Source organism: Lycium barbarum, chromosome 2, assembly GCF_019175385.1.
Source record: "Lycium barbarum isolate Lr01 chromosome 2, ASM1917538v2, whole genome shotgun sequence".
Classification (NCBI taxonomy): domain Eukaryota; kingdom Viridiplantae; phylum Streptophyta; class Magnoliopsida; order Solanales; family Solanaceae; genus Lycium; species Lycium barbarum.
Genome location: NC_083338.1, coordinates 13,671,784 through 13,684,026, shown reverse-complemented (window position 1 = coordinate 13,684,026; position 12,243 = coordinate 13,671,784). Strand labels below are relative to the sequence as shown.

Genomic DNA, 12,243 nt, shown 5'->3' with positions numbered 1-12,243 from the left:
TTAAATAGAATTAATTTAAATCACAAGAAAATAAATTACAACAAATTAAATTGCTAGAATTAAATTGCGTAAATTAAATTGCGAAAAATAAATTGCTAGAATTAAATTGCGAAAAATAAAGATAGAGTTGGAACGAAGGTACCAAATTGCCGGATTAATTTCCAACAAAGTGAAGGTGGCTAGAATTGCAAATCCACCAAAGCTACTTCGGATTGTTGCAAAATCACCAACTCCACCAACAATATTATAATTGCAAAATTAATAATTGAAAGTTGAAACTATAATAAGACTTTGCGGCTAATTATTGCAAAGAAACTATAATTGAGAGATTGAAATTTGAGAGAAAGATGAAGAAGAGTGAATTGATGTGAATTATAATGAAAATGAAGAAGGGTTTATATAGGGGTGGAGATGGGTTAAAGTGTTAAAAAAAAAAATTGGGGGCCAAAAATTTAAAAACTGACCGTTTGGCAACGGCCATTTTTGCAAATGGACCGTTGCCAACGGTCCATTAAGGGCCCACGGCTCTTTCCTTTTTTTTATATATATATATTTTTTATTTTTCACCGGTTTAACAGGTCCGGTTCCGGTTTCCAAAATATTGGAACCGGACCGGTAAACAATTACACGGTTAACCGGTTCTACCGGTTCCGGTTCCGGTTCTGATTTAACCGGTCCGGTTACCGGTTAAAACCGGTTAGCCCGAACCGGTTGCCACCTTTACTCTCAATAAATGCCGCTTAACCTATTTCTATGAATTTATTACCATAGTAGAGGTATACCAACCAAAAGTGTTATATTAGGCAATTGCTTTGCTGTGGAACATTAACAAAATCTAAGGACCATCACACCTGCTTCCATACCTTCATTAGATATTGAAGAATCGATGTGGCTATTTAATGAACGAGAGCTGCTAAACTACCAAATTAATTTGGTCCAAATTTGGCCACAGATATGAAATGACCACCATTATCTTTACTTATACAATTTTTGGTATCAGCAATTTCCCACCAACAATTTTCCCTCCAAAATACACTATTAAATTCACTAACTTATGCTTATTCCAATAAAAATAATTTGTAGATTTCAACTTGAAAATTTCAAGGAGAAATAAATAGAAAATTTTCAAACAACTTAATGTATAGAGCACTCTTCTTGCTTGATTCTTTTAGCCAACTTTAATCAAAGAAAAATCATCATTATTAAGATAATTAGCTCATTTTATAAATATTATTGTCTCCTAGCACTTAAAATAATTGAAGATAATATGAAAACATGAATAGGTCCAAAAAATTATTAAATTGAATAAAAGAAATCAGATACTTTATAAACATTCTAGGAACCTTTACTAGATTTTTTTGGCATACATAATGGAAGAAAAAGAAAGAATACGTTAAAATATTAAATCCCAATATTTGTTCGCAATTTTTTTTAATTTCCTTTATTAATTATGACAGTAATAATTATCTTGCAAGACTAACTAATATTAAAAGAATTATATTAAAACAAAAATGAAGAAAAAATGACTAATTATATTATTAATGTTTTCCTCGTTAAAAGTTACTCCCCGCCCTCCCACCAAAGTAATAAAATAAATACACCTACATTTTCTTAGCAAAAGGCGGAACAAGAATTTCAACTATAAAATCGGCAGAAGTTAATATATAGTTCTGGTCAATGTCACATTTCGCCTATTGTAATTTTGTTTAAAAACTTTATGAGAGAATTTGTATAAAGAAGGATTTTGCCGCATCACAACAATTCTTTCATTTATATTTGTATTATAAATCTGTTAAATACGTAAAAAAAATTATCAAAACAAAATTAATTTGATATATTTACAAAAACAGTTGAAAATGAATTTAAATATGTACTTCAATAGTTAAGCATCAGATGGCCGAACGAAACATTAAGATTATTTTTCTTCTCGCACTTTAGATATTGGTAAGTCTATCACTCACTGAAGCTTAAAACTTTGCAACAAATTAACAACTCAAAATTTTAAGAAGAAATAGAAGAGAAAACATAAAAAGGATGCATCGTTTTGTTTGAAAATTTTAATTTATTCAAATTAAGTATTTGATCTAGATAATGCATCAGTTAAGTAGAGTTACATTTTTTAGTTTAATACTACCAATTGAAAACAAAAAAAAATATTAAATATTAAAAGTAAGTTTGTTGTTATTCTGTTATTACCATACATGCAAACTTATTTATCTTAAAAAAATATAAATCAAATATTAGCGAATATTTTAGAAAATTAGATAAATATTAATTAAAAAGATATTAAATCAAGAAAAATAAGCTAAGCATTGTTAATGCAAAGGCAGACTCATACGTGAAAGTGAGGGATTACCGATGCCTTAAAATTTTGAAAAAAGCATCTCTCCTCTAGCTAGATTCAAATTTAACTTTGTAATGCTAATATAATTTTGCATTTTACGCATCAGGCTTTTCTACCCACTCACTCCTTCAAACTTTATATTTTATTTTTTATTTTGTTTACATTTTTATTCATTTACATTATTCTCTTTTATTTTTTCCCGTAATGTTCTTTTTTCACTTGTTCTTGTATTCTTTTATACTACAAGTTCTCTTTAACCCTTAATTTAGATTAAGAGTTGAAAATTTTAATTGAACTTGTTAACCGTTCTGGTGAATTTAATTAGTTAATGTGCATTTAGTTGCTTCTGATTTGATTATGAAAAGATGTGATAGCTGTCAAAATTGCCCTTGAATACTTTTTATTAATCTTAATATTTTTGAAATATAATATTTAGAAAAGATGCTAATACAATAAAATATGAAAAAAACTATAAAAGTAAGCAATTATATCTAACAAAAAATACCAAAATAAAGCTATAGATTTTTCATCAACTCGTGTGATTAATATGCACAATTTTAAAAATGGAAAGAATTTCTTCACGAATTATCTTCAAATTTTGTTCATTAGAAAAAAAAAATGGAAGATAATTTTCTAATAAATTCAACAACTTTCGGTTTCTTGATTGCTCACATATTTATAAACAAAAATTTATTATAATAATTGATCAATGGCGAATAGTCTGAATGTACATGTTGTTATCTTTTTTAGAGTACTATTATTTACTATAAATGTAATGGTCCATCCGCTGCCAAATTTTGAATTCGCCTATACGATGGCGGTGAAAGAGCAATAAAGTTACATCTGAAAGAATCTACTTATAACTGAAACTCTCAAAAAATTTCATTTTAAAAAATTTTAGTGGAAAAATGACTAACATATGCCATTATTTTAACGTTATAATTTTAAGAATTAATTTTAAGTTAGTAATTAAGTAATCCATGTATGAAAGATTTCTAATTTTTTTTTAATTAAAGACTAGAAATTAATTATTTTTTAGTAATTAAGAGAGAACAGTATGTGTGCATCTTTGAGATTCTCAATGTATTGGGGAAAAAATCTAAAATTAAATTGATGAGATAGATTTTGCATGCAAATTTCGAATTAATAAATTTTGGGACGGAAGGGTAGAAATGACCTTGTCTAAGCATAAATTATTAAACTTAACCTAGATACTCATGTGAATTTATTGAACTACCCCCATTTAGGCCATTGTGGCCAAATCAGCGTGGTAGAAAACCGTACCATTTCTCTTAATTGAACTACTCTGCATATAATAAATTAATAACTGCAACAGCATCATTCGTAGTCATCAAAATTAACAACTCAATGTCCACTTAGCTGAAGTCATTTTAATGGTTTGGCCGATAAAGTGAGAAGAAATCGTCTTTAATTGGGAGCGAAACCTCTCAAATTGAAATATTTCGGAGAAAACTTGGTACTCAAGCCCCAGAACGACTACCAAACTTCAAGTATAAATCTTTTCGACAAATTGAATTTTAAGATTTTTTAAAAAAAAATAGAAGTTACTTATGCTTCTTTGTCAAATCTACCATTTTTGTTCGAACTGAAGATCTAATTAAATAAAATGTTTAAACAGAGATATAAAAAAAATTAGATAACTATCTTCTTAACAAAGATTCCTAAGTATCTTTCTTATATGTAAATTTATGCCATATCTTACATTTTCTATTTTAAAATCAATTCGGTTCGATCAACAACAACAACATTTTCTATGTAGTTTTACAAGGAGGGTAAGAGGAGGGTGGTGTGCATGTAGCCTTATTCTTACCAATGTAGAGATATTATTTTCGATGACCCTCGACTCAAGTAAAACATATTAATCAGGCATGAAAAGGAAATACTATAGAGAAGTAATCATATTGAAAAAAAAAAAAAAATAACAACAAATAATACTATAACTGAACAAAGAATTTAAGAATTCATTTTGCCACTTCTATCGATCAATAGGAGACATAAATTTTGTACTCCTTGGCTATTGACGTAATCCCTTGAGTGTCTTCTGCTGACACCTTTGCCTCGTCCATTTAAGGCTTTATAATTCGCTTTCGGTTATTATTGTGCCGCTTTTAATTTTTTATCCGTTTAGAGCAAAAATAATTACTTCTACAATAAATACATTCGATATCTCCCAAGTACAAATGACAATAATAAAATTATCATCCTTATTCACGAAATTACCCCCCCCCCCCCCCCCCCCCCCTCTACACTCACTATATATATACCTACAATATCTTCCTATTACCTCATCATTCCATAAACTCAAATTCCTCGGATACTTTTCTTTTTCATCTAATTTTCTCATTTTTTCTCCCTTTTTAAATATTTTATTACCAATACTAGTGCATGCTCAACTAGTTGAGCGAACAAGGGTTTCTTTGCATTATTTGTGTTTTCACTCGCAGATTTTAAAAAAAATAAAAATAAAATGCAATACCAAAACACAAATGCGAGGCGAAGATCATCATCATCGGAGTCATTGGAGAGGGTGGCTAGGTTGGCATCAGCAAGTTCAGTGGTGATTTTTAGCTTGAGCACGTGTTGCATGTGCCATGCAGTGAAGATGTTATTTTGTGAGTTGGGAGTGAGCCCAACGGTTTACGAGTTGGACCAAGACCCTAATGGACAAGGGATGGAGAGAGCACTCTCTAAACTTCTTGGAAATTCATCTGTTGTTCCGGTAGTGTACGTAGGTGGAGAACTAATCGGATCGATGGATAGAGTCATGGCTTCTCATATTAATGGCACTCTTGTCCCACTTCTCAGGGAAGCTGGAGCTCTCTGGCTTTAATTCGAATTTTATTTCTTTTCCTATGGTGATTGTTCCGGGCCACTTTGAAGATATTCCGTTCGTTAGTCTGTTTAAAAAAAGAATAATTTTTTTTTTAATCTTTCAAAACTGTTTAACTCTTAAATAACTTTCTATTTTGCTCTTACAATTGACAAGCTTTTACAGCAATAGAAATGCAATGACATGTTTAAGACTACGAATGTCAAGACACTTCTAATATGTCGTGTCAAAAAATTTTCTTTCTTAAATTTCGTGTTTAGTAAAATACGACAGTATAAGAAGAAACCGAGAGCAAAGGATGTTCAGATTTGTTTTTAGCTGGCTAGCTGCTACTGGATGATGGATGAATTCATCCAATTTCTGTATTTTGTTTGTTTAATGAGCTTTATATCAGTAGCTAGCACTAGTTAATTAGGTGAAGTTAGAAATATCTGTTAAGTTACCTACTAGTATCGTCACAATCTGGTTAATGCCCTTAATCATACATTTAGTTCAAGAATCGACCCTTTCGTTTACATTATTTTCTCATTTGGATGGTTAAATTTATACGTGTGTAACATTACATTTTATGTACGAAGTATGCTAGCACGAGCGGAAGAGTAATTTTTTGGGCTCACAAATTTGAAACCACAGGAAGGGAAGACACTAACTTATGTTTTCAGCTAATTATGTTGGATCAGGCTGCCCTCCAGTACCTCCTGATCCGTCCATTTCCTCCCGTTGGCTATTAAAATTCTAACTCGCGTCCCTTAAACAAATAAATGGCCCAGATCTGTTAAGTTAACCCAAACCTTCTAACCATGGTAAAAATCTTTCTAAAAAAAGAACAATACGCATTAAATAGGTGTAGCAGCACAAATGCCAGCAGCCAGCCGATATACATTATTGTGTAGACTCTGCAGAGTATATAGAAACAGAAGTATTAATGCCTTGTCGGAATTCCCAACATTACAAGTTATTTAAAAAAAAAAAAAAAAAAAAAAAATACTCTCTCTGAATTAAAAAAAGTGTTCACTTAGCCATTTGCACACCCCTTGAGAAAATACTAACTCCAAGATAAAAAGAGATAATTTGACTAAACTGTCCTTAATTAAATTAGTATTGGATTTGATCACATAAACACTTAATGGGGGCAAATCTGAAAAAATAAGGTTATTCTTTCTTGATTTGATAAGTGGACACTCTTTTTTACTCAAGAAAAAAAGGTTACGTGGACACTGTTTTTGATCCGAAGGGAGTAAAAAATTAACCCAATAGAATTCTGGGTTAGGGTTTATTATAATCAAAGGAGGAGGGCAGAATTTACCTCAAATTACAAAAAAGTTGCAAATTAAATGGTATATGAGCCATTGCAACTGAAGCTGAAGGAGGGGGGGGAGGGGGGGGGGGGGGATATACAAAAATACAATTAAGAGCTTCATCCCTCTTCTTTTACATAAGCTTAACTAACAAAACGTTACTGTTCTCATATCTAATTCTAAGATAGGGACTTGCCATTTATCCATCAACCGGTTTAGGCATAGGCATAATACATAAACAGGCCCTCAAACTTGACATCAGCTGCCAAGTATGCCCTCCAACTTTGGGCGTGCACAAGTAGGCACCTCAACTTGTCTCTACTTTGTCAGTTGAACAATCCAACATACAAAATGATAATCTAGACACCTCAACTTGTATAAAGTACACCTCGAAAAATTATGTTCCACATCAGCATTTGTATTTACGTGTTCAACTTTATATAAGTTGAGGTGCCTACTTATGCACACTCAAATTTGGAGGGCATGTTTTGAAAGTGCAAGAGGGGGGGGGGGGGGGGGGTGAATTGTTAAAAACTTTCGATCTGTTAGTCGACTAGGTTAAGCCAGCAGTCGACTATCTACTCAGTGAGTAAGGTGCAGAAAATAAATGACACACGTATTTTATACTGGTTCAGATTCAATGTGAATCCTAGTCCAGTCCCCTTGGGTTGCAAGGGTGATCTCTGCAGCTCTTTTATAAGGTTTGGTACAATGAAGGTTTTGAATGAAGTTCCTACGTCTACACTCAAAACACTCTTATTCTTTTTTATACAAAGCCTCACAAGCTATAACTCTCCTTTCTCTCTTATTACACTATGAATCACTCAGACTAACAATGTTTATTAAAAGTAAAGCAGAGCAATGGAGGTAATGAGACTGTTGCATAATTCTTGTGTTTGTGAAGCAGCCCCTTTTATAGAGTTTTAGGCTCTTCACGCAGAGAGATCAACTCAAGGGATTTGATCCTTGGAAATGGAATTAAAGATCCTATTTCAAAGAATAATACTGAGCTTTTGCTGCTTTCCTTGTGCGTCGAGGCAGCATCAGAATTATTATGCTTCTCGCGATACACCTCTTAATATTGGAGATGGCTTTTCCTTCTTTGAAACGATTTGATGCTACTGGAATATTGCATCGTGATTGAACAGATATGTTTCCCTTTCTGAAAGATCTTGTACTACTGCTGGAATATTGCTTCGTTATTTAGCAGATATCTTTTCCTTTCTGAAAGATCTTGTACTGCTGTCTGCATCGTTAGGGCTGAGAATGCAGTCTTCTCGCGTGAGCCCAGCTCGTTTGGGTTTGTGCTGTGGGCTTCCATTTTGTTGGAGCTGTTTTGTGGGCTCCCATATATTCCTTGTGTGATTTAATCACTATACCTGCACAAGTAAAATTGTCATCATAAAAACTTGACACTAACAATCTCCCCCTTTTTTAGGATGACAATTTTAGATAATGTGTAGTCAACTTCCCTGTAACAGATGCTCCCCCTGACTAGTCGACTAGTCCTTGTAGGCTCCCCCTGAGTAGTTGACTGTCCTTCTCCCCCTTTGGCATCACTCAAAAAAACAAAAGCCAAGAACAGTAAACAACCAATCCAACAAAACGGGCTAACCAAGGAGCAAATAGCAAGTAGTAAATAGCAACTAACAACCAAACAAAACAGACTAAACAAGGAGCAACTAACGACCAAACATAAGTCCCACAAAAACATTGTTTAAACAGTCCAAAAAAAACTAAGAACTAGGCTTGACGACGGAAGACTGGCTGACGAAGAAAGTAAGCTAAAGTATTTACAATAGCATCCTTCATCTCAGTCAACGGAGTGGTAAGACGTTCAGGCATGGCGGCAACACTGGCTTGAAGCTTGGCGGACAGTTTGACCACTTCCTTAATGATAGCATCTAATTTCACCCGCAGCTTAGAGACATCAGCACCTGTTTCCTTAGTCACATCACGAATCTTCTCTACTTGAAACAATATGGATGCCATTAAGTCTTTGATGGACTCAATTTTTTCATCCATAGAAGAAAGTTTGGCGAGAAGTTCTTCATAGCATTCAGTAGAGACAACAGAGGAATCTGATTTTTTCTCTTTAGTGGAGGGACCAGGTTGAGATGCTTCATAAACGTCTTTTAACAACCAGGAATCATTGCTCAAGATATATCCCATGCTACCAAATACCCTAGAATTGTAGCATTGCTTTACTAGAGTGACGGGATAGTCGACTAAGTCGATTTTATGGACTTCTAAGATGCGGGAGATGAGCATACCATATCGAAGACTGGAGGGATTGGTAGCACACTCAATCATGTAATTGATGATGACGGAGGACAAATTAATTTTTTTCTTGGAAAGAAGGCAAAACGCAAAAATGGCATCACGCTGGGAGATAGTGGAGTAGGACCCAGCACGAGGAACAATGGTAGTGGCAACCATATGTGCAAGCACACGAGCCTCAAACGAGATATTGGACGGACCAATTTGAGCAGGGGAAGAAGTGGAATTGGAGAGGGTTTTCTTAACATCGTCAAAAGACACTTCAAGAGATTCAGGCCAAAAATTCTTAGGAAGTTCGGAAAAACCAGAGCAGGTGCAACCAAAAATAGAGTCAAGAACATAGCAATTTAGCACAATGTGAGTACCAAGAACCAATTTTTTGAATTCATTAGCCTTAGAAGACCTAAGATTGGCATAGAACATACGAACAGGAATTTCATACACATGAGGAGGGGTTTTAAAAAAAAAAATCCCATCCTTGATAGACAAATAGTTGTTTAACCTTACAACTTAGAGAGAGCATAAGGTCAAGATCGACAATCCTACTAGAAACGATGGTTTTGTCCTCAAGAGACGAGAACCGTGCTTGATGATGTTCATCCCAAAAAAAAATTCGAAGATCAAGAGGTTTATCATAGATTGTTTTGAGTTTCTTGGAGGAGGTGGAGTATGCACCCTCAGAGAGGGCTCGCTTCCTAAGATTACAAATGGGAATGGAGTCGGAGTCGGAGTCGTCAGAGGAAGCAGGGTCATCGGAGACGACGACGTCATGAGGAGTAAAGGAGGGAGTCTTACCCATGTCCTGGAGCCTTGAGCTGTGACGTGTGGAAGAAGTAGGAATTTTCGCGGTTTTCGCCATTGAGGAGATGAGAAGATGGACGGAAGTGGTGGAAGGGAAAGGTGAAGAGGAAAGTGAAGGGGTTTATGGGGATACGGGTAAGGCAAAAAGATTTATGGGAAAGGTAAAAAGTAAATATGGGAAGATGGGATTGTCATAAATTAGATGGGAATACAATTTATGACAAAGATTTGAGAAGCCGAAAATTGTGGCATGGATTAAAAAAATAGACAGATTTATCAATAATTCCCAAAGATTTTCTTAGCATGCAGAAACGTTCTTCAAGCAGGGGTTTAGTAAAAATATCAGCAAGCTGATTTTCAGTGTTAACAAAAACTATTTCAAAATCTCCCTGAGCAACATGATTTCTAATAAAATGATGCTTAATATCTATATGCTTGGCCCTAGAATGATGCACAGGATTTTTGGACAGACAGATAGCACTAGAGTTATCACAGAAAAATTTTATAGGTTTAAAAAACAAGTCATAATCACTTAGCTAATAAGACATCCAAATTAGTTGTGGGCAACATTGACCAACAGCAATATATTCAGCCTCAGTAGTAGATAGAGAGACTGATCCTTGTTTTTTGCTATTCCAGGAAATAAGAGATTTTCCTAGAAGCTGGCAAGTACCACCGGTACTTTTTCTATCATCTTTATCACCTGCAAAATCTGCATCTGAAAAACTTTCTAGCGTAAAATCAGTGGTGTTAGGATACCATAAACCATAGTTAGTTGTTCCATGAAGGTATCTAATGATACGTTTAACAGCAGTAAGATGAGATTCCTTTGGATCAGCTTGGAATCTAGCACACCTGCACACACTAAACATAATATCTGGTCGACTAGCAGTTAGATAGAGCAGTGATCCAATCATTCCGCGATACTTGGTTTCATCAACAGGTTTTCCTTTTTCATCCTTATCAAGAGAGCAAGTAGGACTCATTGGAGTTCCCATAGCTTTAGAGTCAGACATCCCAAATTTTTTAACAAGTTCTTTTGCATACTTAGCTTGACATATAAATATTCCAGTGTTAGTTTGGTGGATTTGTAGTCCCAAGAAGAATTTTAATTCTCCCATCATGCTCATTTCGAACTCGCTTTGCATAAGATCAGAAAATTCCTTGCACATAGAGGGGTTAGAGCTTCCAAAAATAATATCATCAACATATATTTGTATAATGAGATTTCCTAAGGAAGATCGTTTAATGAAAAGAGTTGTATCGATCTTTCCTCGAAAAAATCCATGACTTACCAGGAAAGAGCTTAAGCGATCATACCATGCCCTAGGTGCTTGTTTAAGACCATATAAAGCTTTACTTAATTTAAAGACGTGATAGGGAAATTTTAAGCTTTCAAAACCTGGCGGCTGTTTGACGTATACTTCTTCTTCAATGAACCCGTTTAAGAAAGCGCTTTTGACATCCATTTGAAAAAGTTTGATTTTTTTAAAAGAAGCATATGCAAGCAAAATTCTAATGGATTCTAACCTGGCAACAGGAGCAAAAGTTTCATCATAGTCAACGCCTTCCTGTTGTGAATATCCTTGAGCAACTAGTCAGGTTTTGTTTCTAACCACTTCTCCAGCCTCATTTAGCTTGTTTCTGTATACCCATTTTGTGCCAATGATTGAAGCATTCTCAGGTTTGGGAACTAGATTTCACACTTTGTTCTTTTCAAATTGATCAAGTTCCTCTTTCATAGCCTTGACCCAGTATTCATCTTTCAAGGCATCACCAACTTTCTTTGGTTCGTATTGAGAAATAAGAGCAAGATTCACATTATTTTACTAGATGCTCTAGTTTTCCTTCCTTCATGGATGTCTCCAATAACAAATTTCTTTGGATAGTCAGGTTCACTTCTCCATTCGTTTGGAACTGTACCAATAGCAACATCAGTCGACTGAGGTACATCAGAAGTCGACTCACATGGTGCCTTTTCTTCAGTGGGTTGTGTAACTACTGTAGTAAGTATTTGACCGTCTTCTTCATCTGCAATTTTCCTTTTCTCGACCAGGTGATTAATATCATCAAATACAACATGAATAGACTCTTCAATAGATAAAGTACGTTTGTTATAAATCCTATAAGATCTACTAGTAGGAGAATAACCAAGAAATATACCTTCATCACTCCGAGGATCAAACTTACCAAGATTTTCCTTTCCATTATTGTGAACAAAGCACTTACACCCAAAAGGATGAAAGTAGCTGATGTTTGGTTTCTTACCCGTCCATAGCTCGTATGGAGTTTTCTTAAGAATTGGTCTAATTAGGCACCTGTTCAAAATATGACAAGCTGTACTTACCGCTTCTGCCCAAAAGTGATGAGGTAGGCTTGTTTCTATGATCATTGTTCTTGCCATATCTTGAAGGGTTCTGTTCTTTCGTTCAACTACACCATTTTGTTGCGGGGATCGAGGTGAAGAGAAATTATGTGTGTATCCTTGATCATTACAGAATTCTTCAAAAAGCTTTATTTTCAAATTCTCCTCCATGATCACTTCTAATGGAAGTGATGTAATATCCTTTCTCACGCTGAATTTTCTCACATAAAAAACTTAAAATTCTTTAGAGTATCATCTTTATGAGCAAGAAATATTACCCAAGTAAAACGAGAGAAGTCATCTA

The 12,243-nt window shown here is 34.4% G+C and overlaps 1 protein-coding gene across 1 annotated transcript; it reads left to right on the top strand.

The window, feature by feature from the left end:
* The first annotated feature begins 4,671 nt into the window (after positions 1 to 4,671).
* On the top strand, positions 4,672 to 5,637 carry LOC132629339 (glutaredoxin-C1-like). The gene has a single exon (XM_060345019.1). The coding sequence runs from the start codon at positions 4,833 to 4,835 to the stop codon at positions 5,193 to 5,195; it is 363 nt and encodes a 120-aa protein (XP_060201002.1). The 5' UTR covers positions 4,672 to 4,832; the 3' UTR covers positions 5,196 to 5,637.
* Positions 5,638 to 12,243: the final 6,606 nt, after the last annotated feature.